This window comes from Anopheles marshallii, chromosome 3 (assembly GCF_943734725.1).
Source record: "Anopheles marshallii chromosome 3, idAnoMarsDA_429_01, whole genome shotgun sequence".
NCBI classification, from domain to species: Eukaryota; Metazoa; Arthropoda; class Insecta; order Diptera; family Culicidae; genus Anopheles; species Anopheles marshallii.
This window is the reverse complement of record NC_071327.1, coordinates 12926602-12939601: the sequence shown is the minus strand read 5'-3', so window position 1 is coordinate 12939601 and position 13000 is coordinate 12926602. Positions and strand designations below refer to the sequence as shown.

The window sequence follows — 13000 nt, the reverse complement described above, 5'->3', positions numbered from 1 at the left end:
CAAAACACCGAATGCTGTTAGACGATTCGACGAGATAGAAACACTAGAAGCGAGTCGCGCGTTCAGTGGATCCGCGGGGATCGGTAGTGCAGGCTGTAGGAAACTTCGGTAAGATTACGTCAGTCAAATGTAACGACGCGTGTGCTGGTAAAGTCGCTGGTAAAGCAAACAAAACATATTGTACGGTGGTGTAGTTTATAGCGGCGCAGAAGTTTTGCCCTTTGGAGAAGTTAGCGCTAGCGCCATTACATGTTGAACAACACGTTAGGACAAAATGGAATAACCTCTAACCTCTGTATCAGTGTACGGCACCCTCCCCTTGAAACCCCCTTTACCCCCAAAACTAAAACGGCAAAGACTAAAAACCATTGAATGTAACAGTAGTAACCGTGTAACCTGAGTGCTGTGACATGATGCAACGGCAAAGGATGATTGTGCGTGCGTGTGTGCGACTTGGTGGCGATTGTGTTGCGTGTGTGTGTGTGTCCCACCTCATCTGTCTGCTTGTTTTGTTGTCCGTCAACCACACACCAAACCTCCACACCATCACCATCACATCGCACACCGCACACACATTCTAACTCTACGTCGGTTTGAATTTGTCCCCGTCGACGTGCAAGAATGGCTAGGAGGTTAGGCTTAACATATTGTTTTAAGGCAAATGCAGCAAATTAGTAGTGCAATGTGGATTGTTTTCTTTTATTTACTCTTCAAGTGAAAAAGAAAAAAACGATATGTTATAAAGGAAACATTATTTCTTATAGGAAACAATTCGTTTCAATTTTTGCCCGTGAGTTTTTATTTGTACAAACAAAAAAGCATACAATTAGCAGACCCATTTTGCTTTGTACTAATTTATATGTGATTTATAATGGTATGGTAGATTCTGCTATTGATGATTTGCGAGTGCGCGAAGGAAAAACCCCCCAGAGCAACAAAAAGTTCTAATAAGAGCGGCAAACAAAACGACGGAATGTAGAAGAAAAACGTTAGTTAAAGATCTTAAGGAGATGCGGAAAACCGAGTGTTTAAAGCAGTAAAATATAAAACAACACAAGTAAAGGAAAACAGTACATAAGCCACACGCTTACGCGCTACAATTATGCAATAACACACGATTGTCGTTGCGAGTCTTGAGTAAGGCACAGTAAAAGAAAAGTACACAATACCGTTGTGAAGGACTAAAGAAACACTAAAATAGCATGATAGTTATGCTGTAGTAGACAGGCAACAGGGACACAGGAAAAGGGAAGAAACGGGAGAAAAAAGCGGGATGCGTAGATGTTTGACTTTCGCCAAACCCCGAACTGTGTCTACATCGTTTTACACACACCACAGGTCATGCAGTGCCGGACAGATGATGAAAAGGACACCGCCCTTAGAAAAAAAACAAACAAACATGTTTTCTTGCGGTTTTTCTCTCCTCACTTTTCTTGTTCCTTGGGTTAGAATTTAGTTGATAACTTAATAGTTTGTAACCGTGCGTTAAAGCATTAGCCGAACGGGGAAGGAAATAGCAACACAAGTACGGGCAGGAAGCTTAAACAGAACCCACATTGTGAATGCATCAATGCAAAGTGTATTATTGGTAATGAGTTAAAGGTCAAACAGAAAAAAAAAATAAAGAACTGTATAGGAGTTACAAAGACAAACGTACAATGAAATCGATTCTTTACTGTGTATGGTGACAGTGGTGCGAGCGGAAGATGGCGGGTTTTTTTTAGTTAATTTTCTACTGTTTGTTTCAGAAGCGCTTCAAAGGGATGTATGAGAAGTAATATAAACAAAGATAAAGGGTTTCTCACATTAGATTGCGTCACAGAAAAAAAAAAACCATAAAATAGGGATGTTATCTTCAAATTTTGCGTCAGTTTCTGACGAAGCCTCATTGGATTGGAGATTATTGTTTTTCACTTCGAAGGACAAATTTTGATGTCAGGAGGAATTAATATTAACGGAATCGTATAAAATTTGCCTAGAAATACACGATTTGGCAAGTGATCCTTTCACGTGCTCAAAGAGTCTTGGTATCTTCTGACTTGATCCAGTTTTACGACACTTTACAATTTCTTCCTGGAGGGGTATAAGCCTGCAGGTTTACTCTATTATCGGGAACTATTATGAAACTGGCACTTCGGAACCATCCCAAGGATGTAAAACCTGAAACAGACATCAAGAATTAGTGAGTTTAAGTACGGAAGGACTTGCAGCCAGATGTTGTACAGAAACTAATCAGCGGCGTTAAGTGTATGGAAAATAGGGATAAGGGATATTCCCTGAAATATTGAATAGGATCAATCTAGTTAGGCAATTTTCTACAGGGGTTTACAGAGGTATTCGGAGGATACAATCAGATGTGAAATACCCTTTAGTTTCAGTAATTTTCCATATTTTAAACTATTAAGCCAATGAGATTCTTACTTTGAGTGAGATCTTCTTCAGAAGAAGATTCTCATAAGAACAGCCCACTAGAGATGATATGAATGATGAGCTACTCACGTGCTGAGTATGATAACGGACATCCAATCCAACGATTGCTATGATTTCATGCCGTAGACTGCATCTTGCAGGTCGATACACACACTAAAGAGCAGAGATGGAGGCATTTACTTCAGCAAGCAATAACTAGAAAAAAGACATTAATAGCTGGAATTGTAATCATTTCTTCGCCCAGAAAGATAGATCTTGGGCAACTTCAGGGTCGTCTAAAGAATTTTGGACATGTTCGGTTAATCCAAGTATGTGTCCAGTAAGCTCTTAATCGCTCTCGGTGACTTGGTCGTATGTTCTTTAGACAAATTGCAGCCTATCTGAGCGGTTTTGGAATATTTTGATGGACCAATATCGAAGACATTCATTCAAACATTTATACTTGGCGATGTCAGTCGACTGTGGGCTAGAAATCACTCTCGGTTACTTGGTCTAAACCTACAATACGAGGCGACAACGAGCTTTAGTTTATTACCCTGTGACTTGCTCTTTCGCACGTTCTTCAGATAATTGTCATCTATGGTGATTTCTAGCTATTGGGATAGGCCAATGACTTGAGGATGTCCATAGACCAATGTGTGCCACCATTAAGCAATATAATCGAAGATGATCCTTGTTGCGATCTCCAGAGTATTTGTCTTGCTGAGACTCGATCTAGCGACTCAGTGATAATGGTGTAGATCGATTTCTTAGCTACCTTACCATATTATGATCGGCTTCATTAAAAAATCACAGCTACGAACAGTATCAAGCGTTTGTACTTAAATATATTTGGCTAACACTCTCGATATTTACAAAACTGTTAGCAAACTCGCTGCTCCCACCAAAGGGGATCTTTTCGTCCTTTTTTCCACCAGCTAACTTTTGAAGATGTAATCCTCCGGCATTTCCACCCCAATCTGCTTCCGGATCGCATCCTGCACCCCGGCAATGGCCAGACTGTCGCTGTGCGATACGGACGGTGACTCGAGCTCTCCCGCCAAGATGCGCCGACGTGTTTCCTCCGCCTCGTACCGCAGTCCAACGCTGTTCTGCAGGATGCATTCCACTTTCGATGCTGGCAGCGGGTAGGAGCGCACCGTACCATCAACATCGGTCAGCTCGATGGGACACCAGAAATCGTGGAGCTTCAATGATTCGAAAGCGGAAATGAAATCCAAATTATTGCAAAACTTTTCACGATTGTATGTGCTAACGTTGGTACGCACTGTAATAGAGCCCTTCGTTCCGATGATAACGGCCGTGTTGGGCAGCTTATCAATGGCGCTGGTTTTAATGTTCGCCACCCCACCACCGGGGAAGTGCAATGTCGCCGTAACACCGACATCCACACCCTCATCGTTCAGCTGGCCCGCCGCTTCGATGCGTACCGGTTCCGACTGGAACGCCCACATGGCCACCTGTATGGTGTAAACGCCCAGATCCAGCACGGTGCCACCGCCGAGGCTCTTCATCCGGACGCGCTCGACGTGCGTGAGCGGAAAGCCAAACTGCACCTCGACCCGCTCGATCCGTCCGAGATCACCCCGGCCGATGCGTTCGCGCAGATGCACGTAGCTCGGGAAAAACCGTGACCAGATCGCTTCCATGCAGAAACGACCCCGTGCGCGGGCAAAGTCGAGCAGGGCCCGGGCCTGGCCGCGATTCACACACAAAGGCTTCTCACAAAGGATGTGCTTGCCGGCTTCCAACATCATACGGCTGACCTCGTAGTGCGCGTTGTTGACCGTACCGACGTACACGACGTCTTGTGAGGAAAAAAGAGGGAAGCAAATAAAACCGCGTCATGATTAATATGCCCCGCGTGAGATGAGCGCGTGAGATGAGCGTGCCGCTCACCTCACTCGGTGAGATAAGGCGCAGCATCATCTCACACCCTATTATGGGATCTATTTTTTGCATCCCGCGGGCAACGTATCGATCGTGCCCTGCGTAAGTGTGTCACTTACCCACTTCCGGATCCTTCGCGATCGCTTCGTACCCTTCGTAGAACCGCGGTATACCGTGCAGTTCGGCGAATTTGCGTGCATTTTCCAGCCCACGGGCACCGACGGCCACCAGCTGGTGGTCGGACGCGGGCAACGTGGACACGGCACAAGCAAAATCATGCGATATCGTACCCGCACTAACGATTGCCCAGCGCAACGGTGCCATTTCTGCGGAGATTATTTGCGCAAATATATGTAGTTTTTTTTTCCTTTCTGTTCGATACGGCACGATCACTTTCGCTTTCACTTCCGATAGAAGACGCTCGCTGGTACGAACTGGGGCTGACGGACACGATGGTTGAATTCCGCTACCTAACCTAGCTATTGCGCGTCCACTCGCGTGTTCCGTTCGGCGGATAATGTCGCGCAATTGCACGACACGTTCGGAATGGTTGCACCACCGTGCACAAACCCCTTGTTTTCTTGTGTGTGGCTATTGTTCGGCGTTGCCTTTATCGTGCCACCGGGGCGGTGGTGTGCGTGAGTTTGTGCCGCTACCGATCGTTTTCCTGTTCGTTGTTTACCACGCCGTGCAACGTTTCCGAGTGTGTAGGGCGCTAGTGAGCGACATCAAGGATGTCTTTAGTGTGCCGCAAACCAGCTTGTGACAATGGGACATAGATCTCGGTAAGAATAAGGAAAAAGAATGGAGAAAATACTAGCATCCGGTGTGTGCGTCGGTGACGGGTGGGAGGGAATTATCTTATCGGCCATTATCTTTCCCGCCAACCGATTGGGTGGGAATTGTATGATAATACATGCCCTGTTTTGGCCCAAAGTATTTCGTCACTATTGGGCATGAGGTTCGCTGTTTTCGATACTTTAGTTTAGCGTCACATTTAGCGTCATCTGGCGAGATGTTTCCTTATCTTGTTCAGTTGAGGAACATCATGCGATCGCTGAGTGATCACCGTTAGAGAACTTCCATTCTAGTTGCTTCAAAGCACTTTATTGTGGATTAGTACGTCCTCTGATCGAATTCGGAATCGAATTATCTGGAGCTCCCTGCTGGCGTTACTTCTTCTGTAAGAATGGAGAGGATGCGACGAGACGATTCTACCATAGACCTTTTGCAGAAGTTGTCTACTGTTAGAACTTCCGACCCTCGAGATCAGGTGACACCAAGCTCAAGCATTTTTCATCGCTAGTCTGCTTCTCGGTGTGACTGATGCGCCTTCCTGGATACTCCTTTATCCTTTCTATGTGCCCTCCCGGTCTTTACGATCACGTGTTCCTCTTCATATCCCAACTCGTCGCACGCACCATGGCTTAATCGTAATCGTTAATTTCAATATATATTTTTACCTTTTTGGTAGCTATTTCCAAAGTTACCCAAAGTTTCTGAAATACTAAGTTCTGAACAGTAGTGGATTGTATGTTTCAAAATTCATCATGAGAGTCACTCCAAATTTGTGCCAAAGATAATACAAATTGGGATCGGGAAATATTTGGTAAAAAATCTTGATGATATCTTCACTATAGCCCAAGACCCTTGCCACCGTCCACAATCATCATCAAACAAGGTCCATCTAGTCGAGGTACTTCTTCACTGTTTGGACTATTGCTATCCACATTCGGGGGACCGCAAGGATCAGTTTGTCTTTGAGAACAGTCTACAAAACGCGATATTTCACTCATGAATCTCCGGATTTCATTGCTTCTGTTACGTACGTTCTGTGATGTCCAAGTAGCACAAGCAATTCGAAATCGTTACCGTCAGCAACAAATGTTGTATGAGCTTTTGAATTGAATTAATGTGTTACACTGAACCACTGAGTAATTAGAGGGGTGGTCAAACGTTGTGGAGTTAATTATCATGCTTCATGGGCCTCTTTTAAAAATATAACATTCAAGTAAATATGATGGCAAATCAAAGAAATGTTTTGGAAGTTTGAAACCAATCATTCATCTGAACCTAAATTGTTTAATTTTTGAGACTGGGAGATAGTGTGCACCGGTTAATATTTCTACGTAGAATTTTCCATTACAAATCATCATAGGACGTAGTCATAATGAGACAGGGTCATTTTAAAAGTAATGGAGGAAAATTAAACGAACCAAGGCAACGTGTTTCTTTCGTACTTGTTCTATATGTGAGTGTTTGGTTTTGTACTCCGGTCTGTTTTAAAAAGATTTCCTTGCTAATTTTTATTTTATAATTTTTGTAGATATTATCCTCAGTTTATTCCCACCATATTTTTACCCCCCTTCGTGTTAGTTGCTTTTCATATTTTAAGTGTTTTATATGAAACATATGAAAAGAACACTTGATCGCTACGAGAAGGCGAGATGGGTGGTCGCAGTTTAATCTCATGCGGATTTTTGTTGCGGATGTGTGTATGCGTTTGTTTGTTTTTGCACAACTATTTGTTTGTTTGTGGTTTTGGAATCCATATCATTAGTATAACGTTTTTTTGCCCCTATTAATTACATTTGCCAAACGTTCCTAAATTAATGTTCACGGTATATTGGTACGCTAATTATTTACATAACACACATAGACGATTTTCTATTTGCTCGACAATTTTAACGCTTTGCCTTCCAAATTCATAATTCAGAGATGTTCTATCCAATGCTTCTTTTTTTTGCAATGAACGCTACAGCAGTGCATCTAATTCAATTAATTCTTGTCGTTTGCAACTAAACATATTTTCATTTCATATTAAAGTGTAGAAGTTCTCGTATCGTGATTATTGTACCAGATACGAGCGCTCATCAAAAAGTGCGGAGGTTAGTTCTTTGGAAATACGGAAACCAGTACAATTGAACTATAGCATAATTTGTATTGAATGAAGAGCACTATAAAAGATAACGCCAGGAATTAATTCAACCGTTAAAATTTATGGAGGTAACGAAACGAATAAACCTTAACCATTTTCAACAGAACATCGTTTAATAATGGAAGTAAAGGAATTGGATCGAATAAATTGAACAAAAAAGCGCTTATTTAGACGCTGTAACATCCTCTTTCTTCCGGTCGGCTATTTGTGTTCTTGCTGTACGAACAAAACAGAATTGTTGACTAATCCGAATAATTAACACAGCTTACGAACAAAACCTTACCCTTCAGTCCGCGATGTGGAATCCTATAATATCGGTAGGTTTATGCGGTTTTCTTTTGTTTTGTTTTTTCTTTTTAATCTACTTAGATAGCGCGATTTGCATCTGTTCAATGTGAAACGGCGGTTTCAACGATACTGTTTTTGATAATTTCACACAAATTTTCACTAGGTTCTAGCGTCCCAACGGACGGTGAGCTCGCAGAAGTCGCAACCAAACTGGACGAACTGGACACCGCCGCAGGCACGCGTTCTCCCAGCAACAATGCATCGCACGAATACGACGAAACAGAACTGACCGTACCGGTTCGATTGTGTGACATTTTCCGCACCGCCCCATCGGATTCCTCCCCAACGGTGGGACATCGCAATCGCTTGTGCTGGCGTTGGTCATCGCTACCATTTGCAGTTGTACCGTTGGTAAGTGAGCGCATACCGGCATGATTTTCCACCCGCACCGGAACATCGTTCCCATATTCCCTCGTACTGCCAGGATGTATCGATCGTATTATATGATCCACGCATATAACGTCATCGTCCTCTTCGTAGGACACAGCAACGCTTGGTGGTTCAACCGGAGGGTGTTGAAAATCTCGCAACTCATCATCCTCCTCTGCCGCGATGGACCGTCGAACGATGCTGAGCGTTTTGCGGCTGTTTGCCAGCAAATCGTTAATGGCTTCCAGCCGCTCCGTGTTGTCGGCCTGTGGCGATGTCAGATCGATGAAACTGCTGGCTTGGGTGTTCATGTGTGGTCGTAAGTTACCCGCATTCCGGTTCGCTACCCTCGCATCTTCAGCATCATCGTCGTCGTCGTTATCATCATCATCATCATCATCAATGATCACGCTAACGTCTCTAGGCATATCGTCGAACTCCACAATCGTTACTTCATCGCTTGTCCCGTTCGAACTGATGGATGTGTCACTAATGACGGTTACGTTGAGATCACAGTTTTCTGAAGTGGCGACAGTGAGTGACGTTGGATCGGTACGGGAGAAATTCGATTCAGAGGGCGTGTCGAGCGATACTGTAGCCGAGGGATCGTCACTACTTCCGCTATGTTGAGGCACTTTCGGCACACTGGACTGATTGTTGGCACAGTTTGGTCCCTTTTCCCCCGGCAATATGGGCACGTTGCCCGGGTTATGGTGTTCATGGTGATTCCCGTACGGACCACTCTGCAATGACCGATCGTGCCCCGTCGTAAGCATATGCTGATGTGCTAAGCTAGAGTTGTCGACATTGGCCACATGTAAGGGCAACATTGAGTCCTGCTGGTAATGATCTATGTGTGCCGTTGTACTTGTCCCTCCATCCACGTACCCCGGATAGTTCGCTCTGTAGTACATGTCAGGGTGCAGTGTTAAAGGCGGTTCGGTGCTGGTACAGGAAGGCCGCTGATGCATTGGCATTCCTGCTACATGTCTGCTCTCACCTCCCGACCCTCCTTCCATTCCCGAATAATAATCTCGGAAAGGATACTGCAGATCGAGTGACTCCGATGATGCTGATTGTAGATCGGCACTACCGATCAGATGCGAGGCGGTCGAGTTTGACGTAAGCAGATAATTTTGATGCGCTGAATCTGTGCCATGATGATTTAGATACGGCGAAGCTTGATGTGACAGATGATGATGCTGCTGGTGCTGTAGGTGTATGGCAGCTCCATGATGCAAACCATCCTGCTGCTGCCCAATCGGAGGCTGAAGGTGCGAAAGATGATTAGGCGCATGATGGTGGTGCGCTACCGCTACTGGATGCATTGAACCGATCCCATCAGCCATTGCGTTTACAGCAGAAGAAGGGCCAGAATGGATTCCTGCACCGTATGCGACCATACTCGCTGGTAATCGTACCGGGCCGTTTGACCAATTTTTTTCACTACCTATCACATAACTGCTGTCATTCGTATCACTCGCGCTAGCATTCGCATTACTCGTCCGGGACAGCAGTGCTGCATTACCAGTACTGCTGCCCGGTTCCATCGCTTTCCTATTGTCTCCCTCCATTTGCAGCTTCATGATGGTGTGCAAAAAGTGGGTCCGAACGCGCCCCGGATTAAACTCGACGCGTCCCGCCGTATTCGCACAGCCCTCTAGTGTACAACCACAGGGAAAGTTGGGTCGATCGACCTGACACTTGATGCCCGCCAGGCTGCAGGCACATCGGTTAGGATCGCAAAAGCCACGGCACGTGCAACCGCACACTTCACGCGAGGTTCGAATCTCCCGACAGTCATCCTTTTCCGTTGGATCGATCTTGCGCACACCGGCCGCTTTCAGCAGTGCTCGCCGTTGCCTCGTGGAAACTGGTTGCAAAAACCCGTACGATTCACTCTCCGCTTCGGAACCGCTCTCACTCGGTTCCTCTTCGCTGCTCGTGTCCTCACTGGATGAGCTGCGGGGATTCAGTTCCTGATGCTGCTGCCGGTGTACCTTCCGCTGTTCGGCGGAATGCTCCGAAAGTGTTAATCGTCTGTTGGGGGTGCAAACAAGAGCGACAAATAAGGATGAGAAAAAAATGAAGGAAGTTCTAATTTTACACAAATCTCTTACCTCGAATGGACGTGCTGGAACTCCATGCCCAAAGTACACCCGCCCTGTGACGGGACACAGCCAAAGCCCTGAATACGAGGAAAGTAATAAACTGTCACTCCTTCGAAGGTGATACCCTTCTTGGGCCTTTTCTGACTGCTCACTCCATCCTCCTTTTGCTGCTGCGCAGACGGATTATCGTCCAGTGGTTTTGAGCGCCGTTTCAGACTGCTCTTGATTGGTGGTTGCTGCAACGGACTGTTACTACTACTGTTGTTAGTGCTGCTGCTGGTACTAGTGCCACACGGGGCAACATTTCGCAACGGTTCCAAACCCAATCCCGAATCGGAACCATCACTTGCTTCTTCTTCTTCCTCTTCTCCTCCATTAGCTTCCTGAATTTGTTCGGTTGTTGTCTCAACCGATGTTGTACACTGCTCTATGCTATCCGGTACGGCATCGACTTCATCAGCGTACTGTGCAGAATCAATCAGTATCCGTTTTACAACGATTTCACCTTCTTCTTCTTCTACTGGATCATCATCCAGCAATGGAGACGCATGCCTTCTATCGTTTTCGACAACGGCATTAGAATCCAACTGGGTGGAGGAAATCGATTCTGTACGGTCGTTCTCTATTACAATGACACCATCGACATTACTCTCGCTGGTAGACGATACATCTATGCCATTCGCTTCTGTTTCCGTTAAATCAGCTAACACGACCGACACGTCTTCCATAGGTTCTTCATCATATTCTACTGTTGCTTGTTCATCCACTTTCCGTGCGACATCTTCATCGTCGTCCGTTTCAATCTCATCTTGGAGTTCTTTGGGCTTCAGTGTAGTCACATCGACTAGGATTATTTTGCCATCATCGTCCTCATTGCCAACACTCGTACTGGACAAGTTTAAATCCGCACCGGAACAATCATCCAGAGCGAGCGGATCGTTGAGGGGATCGACATCTTCCAGTAGCAGATCGTCACTCTCAATCATCGTTTCATCAATCCTTGGATTTTCATTTGGACCCATTGTGGTTGTGGATGTTGGCGTTGTTAACCTAAAACAATCCGTGTAAACCGTTATCGTTAATAGATGTTTCTTTTTTCTAGCTCATCGCAATGAAAACTTACCCGAAAATGTTTGAACTGTTAGCATTTCTTTGCAAATAGGTAAGCAAATCTTTTAACGGTTTCAGCATACTGCGGTGCGCTGTCCTGTACCTCTACTCCCGGGGAACTTCGCTAGACCCCCAGTGGAAACTCTATTGAAGGAGACAGATGTGTTGGAACTATGGCGGGCGGCAATACCTCGGCACCTAGAGTAATAGTTCGCATTCGTGATGTGCTGCTGTTGATCTAACGTACGGTTGTGACGGCTCGATCGCGATCGGAATCGGTAACGTAAACTAATGTAACTCAGTGGCAGTTCTTGAGGTAAAATGATAAAACAAATTATAGAAGACTGCTTGCACGTTGATACGGGAAGCATTGTTATGCCATGCTCCCTACAATATTGTAACACATTCACAAACACACCGCACTGACTTGTGTCCTTTCCTGGGACAACTGTTAACGTGTACGAGGTTCGATTTATGAAATATTCACTACCACCACGGTTAAATCGTGTAAAATTGTTTTCTCCAACTTTTTGCTTCACACTTAAGGGATCACTAAGACTGACGTTGGGTACACTGTTTGCAAATCCCCGTAGTCCCGTAGATGATTTTTGAAATGTTACTTTACTTTACAGCATCTGCAAAAAAAGAGCAAAGTGCATACATTTAATAAAACGTTACATCGGCCACATTGGGTATAGAGTTTTCTAAACATAATTCTTAATTTAGCACTGCTTTGCATGGAAATAAATGGTACGTCCTCCTTCGAACTGCGGAGCAGAAACGTTGTGATGCACACACGTAAAAAGTGAAGCTTCCCCCGGTCAGAAAAGCACCCAGCTATCTATCATTCCATTTTCTCACTTTCACTATATCTTCGACTTCAACGTCTTCGTATGCCAGTGGGGCGGCATCACCGACGTCGTCTTCTTCGTTGAGCTGGCATTTCTCCCGGCCTTATCATCTGACGGTGTGTGGTACATGTTGGTGATGTATGGTAGCCTACCTTCCCGATGGGCGATGGTTTGTGAATTGATGCAAAAACTTATTCAATCGAGCGTCCGCACTAAATAAAAGTTACTAATTATAACAATATTACAATTATTACAATTATTACTACCAGGCAGAGTGAGAACCGAAGGAAGGTTAGAACCGCTTCGACAACATGCAGGCCGGATGGATGCTTAGTTCAACACTATGGGACCGCCCATCAGCGGAGAAGTTAATGAGACGTTCAACTATCCTTCACGTTCACTAATCTGATGACTCCACAAATTGACCATACTCGAGTAATCAAACTTCTACCATTCCAACAACCATCACCACCAAAAATTGAATTAATTCCCCAGAATCCTCCCTTCAAGTTCTCCAACAGGATCTAGGGGCGATTAAGCTCACGCAGTGCACGTGTACGAGTAGCGTAATTAAAGCTTTTCTAACTACATAATGCCCCTGTGATCCCGGGCGACGGAACTTTCCCATCGGCAAACGTTGTGCTGACAGGATGTCCGCATCACGCTCCTTGCTATCAATCCCGTGCGGTTTGCGATCGATCGTGCCCGATTTCGCAGGTTGTAGACGACCTCTCCCACACCGATCGATCGGATATTCGGGCAGGAACGAAAATCCAAGGTCAGGCCAGGCCTCTCCCACCCAAAATATCGATGATCGATAGGCGGTGGATATGGCGGAGTGCAGACTAACGTTCGTACCGTGCTGTACTGGGGTTGTGATTTTTAACTACCTCGCGCGAGCTACTCGTAGTATTGGGCGGCGTTGAGGACGTCGCGTTTCGCCGTGTACCGTC

General features: G+C 45.3%; 2 protein-coding genes across 2 annotated transcripts; both read right to left on the bottom strand.

Annotated features, from left to right (window-relative positions):
• Nucleotides 1-3347: 3347 nt before the first annotated feature.
• LOC128716061 (trans-1,2-dihydrobenzene-1,2-diol dehydrogenase-like) lies at nt 3348-4644 on the bottom strand. Its single transcript, XM_053810984.1, has 3 exons — nt 4440-4644; nt 3699-4237; nt 3348-3617 (listed from the first exon to the last, which is right to left on the bottom strand). The coding sequence occupies exons 1-3, from the start codon at nt 4642-4644 to the stop codon at nt 3348-3350; spliced, it is 1014 nt and encodes a 337-aa protein (XP_053666959.1).
• A 3003-nt stretch (nt 4645-7647) lies between these two features.
• On the bottom strand, nt 7648-11277 carry LOC128714465 (uncharacterized). Its single transcript, XM_053809339.1, has 3 exons — nt 11210-11277; nt 10096-11136; nt 7648-10015 (listed from the first exon to the last, which is right to left on the bottom strand). Exons 1-3 carry the CDS (start codon nt 11275-11277, stop codon nt 7648-7650), a joined length of 3477 nt encoding a protein of 1158 aa, XP_053665314.1.
• Between the last annotated feature and the right edge of the window lie 1723 nt (nt 11278-13000).

Coding starts and splice junctions, on each gene's coding strand:
- LOC128714465 (XM_053809339.1), bottom strand. CDS start 11,277: ATGCTGAAACCGTTAAAAGATTTGCTTACCTATTTGCAAAGAAATGCT. Junction 11,137..11,209: donor AACAGTTCAAACATTTTCGG/GTAAGTTTTCAT, acceptor GGATTGTTTTAG/GTTAACAACGCCAACATCCA. Junction 10,016..10,095: donor TTCCAGCACGTCCATTCGAG/GTAAGAGATTTG, acceptor CACCCCCAACAG/ACGATTAACACTTTCGGAGC.
- LOC128716061 (XM_053810984.1), bottom strand. CDS start 4,644: ATGGCACCGTTGCGCTGGGCAATCGTTAGTGCGGGTACGATATCGCAT. Junction 4,238..4,439: donor CGCGAAGGATCCGGAAGTGG/GTAAGTGACACA, acceptor TTTCCTCACAAG/ACGTCGTGTACGTCGGTACG. Junction 3,618..3,698: donor GAACGAAGGGCTCTATTACA/GTGCGTACCAAC, acceptor GAATCATTGAAG/CTCCACGATTTCTGGTGTCC.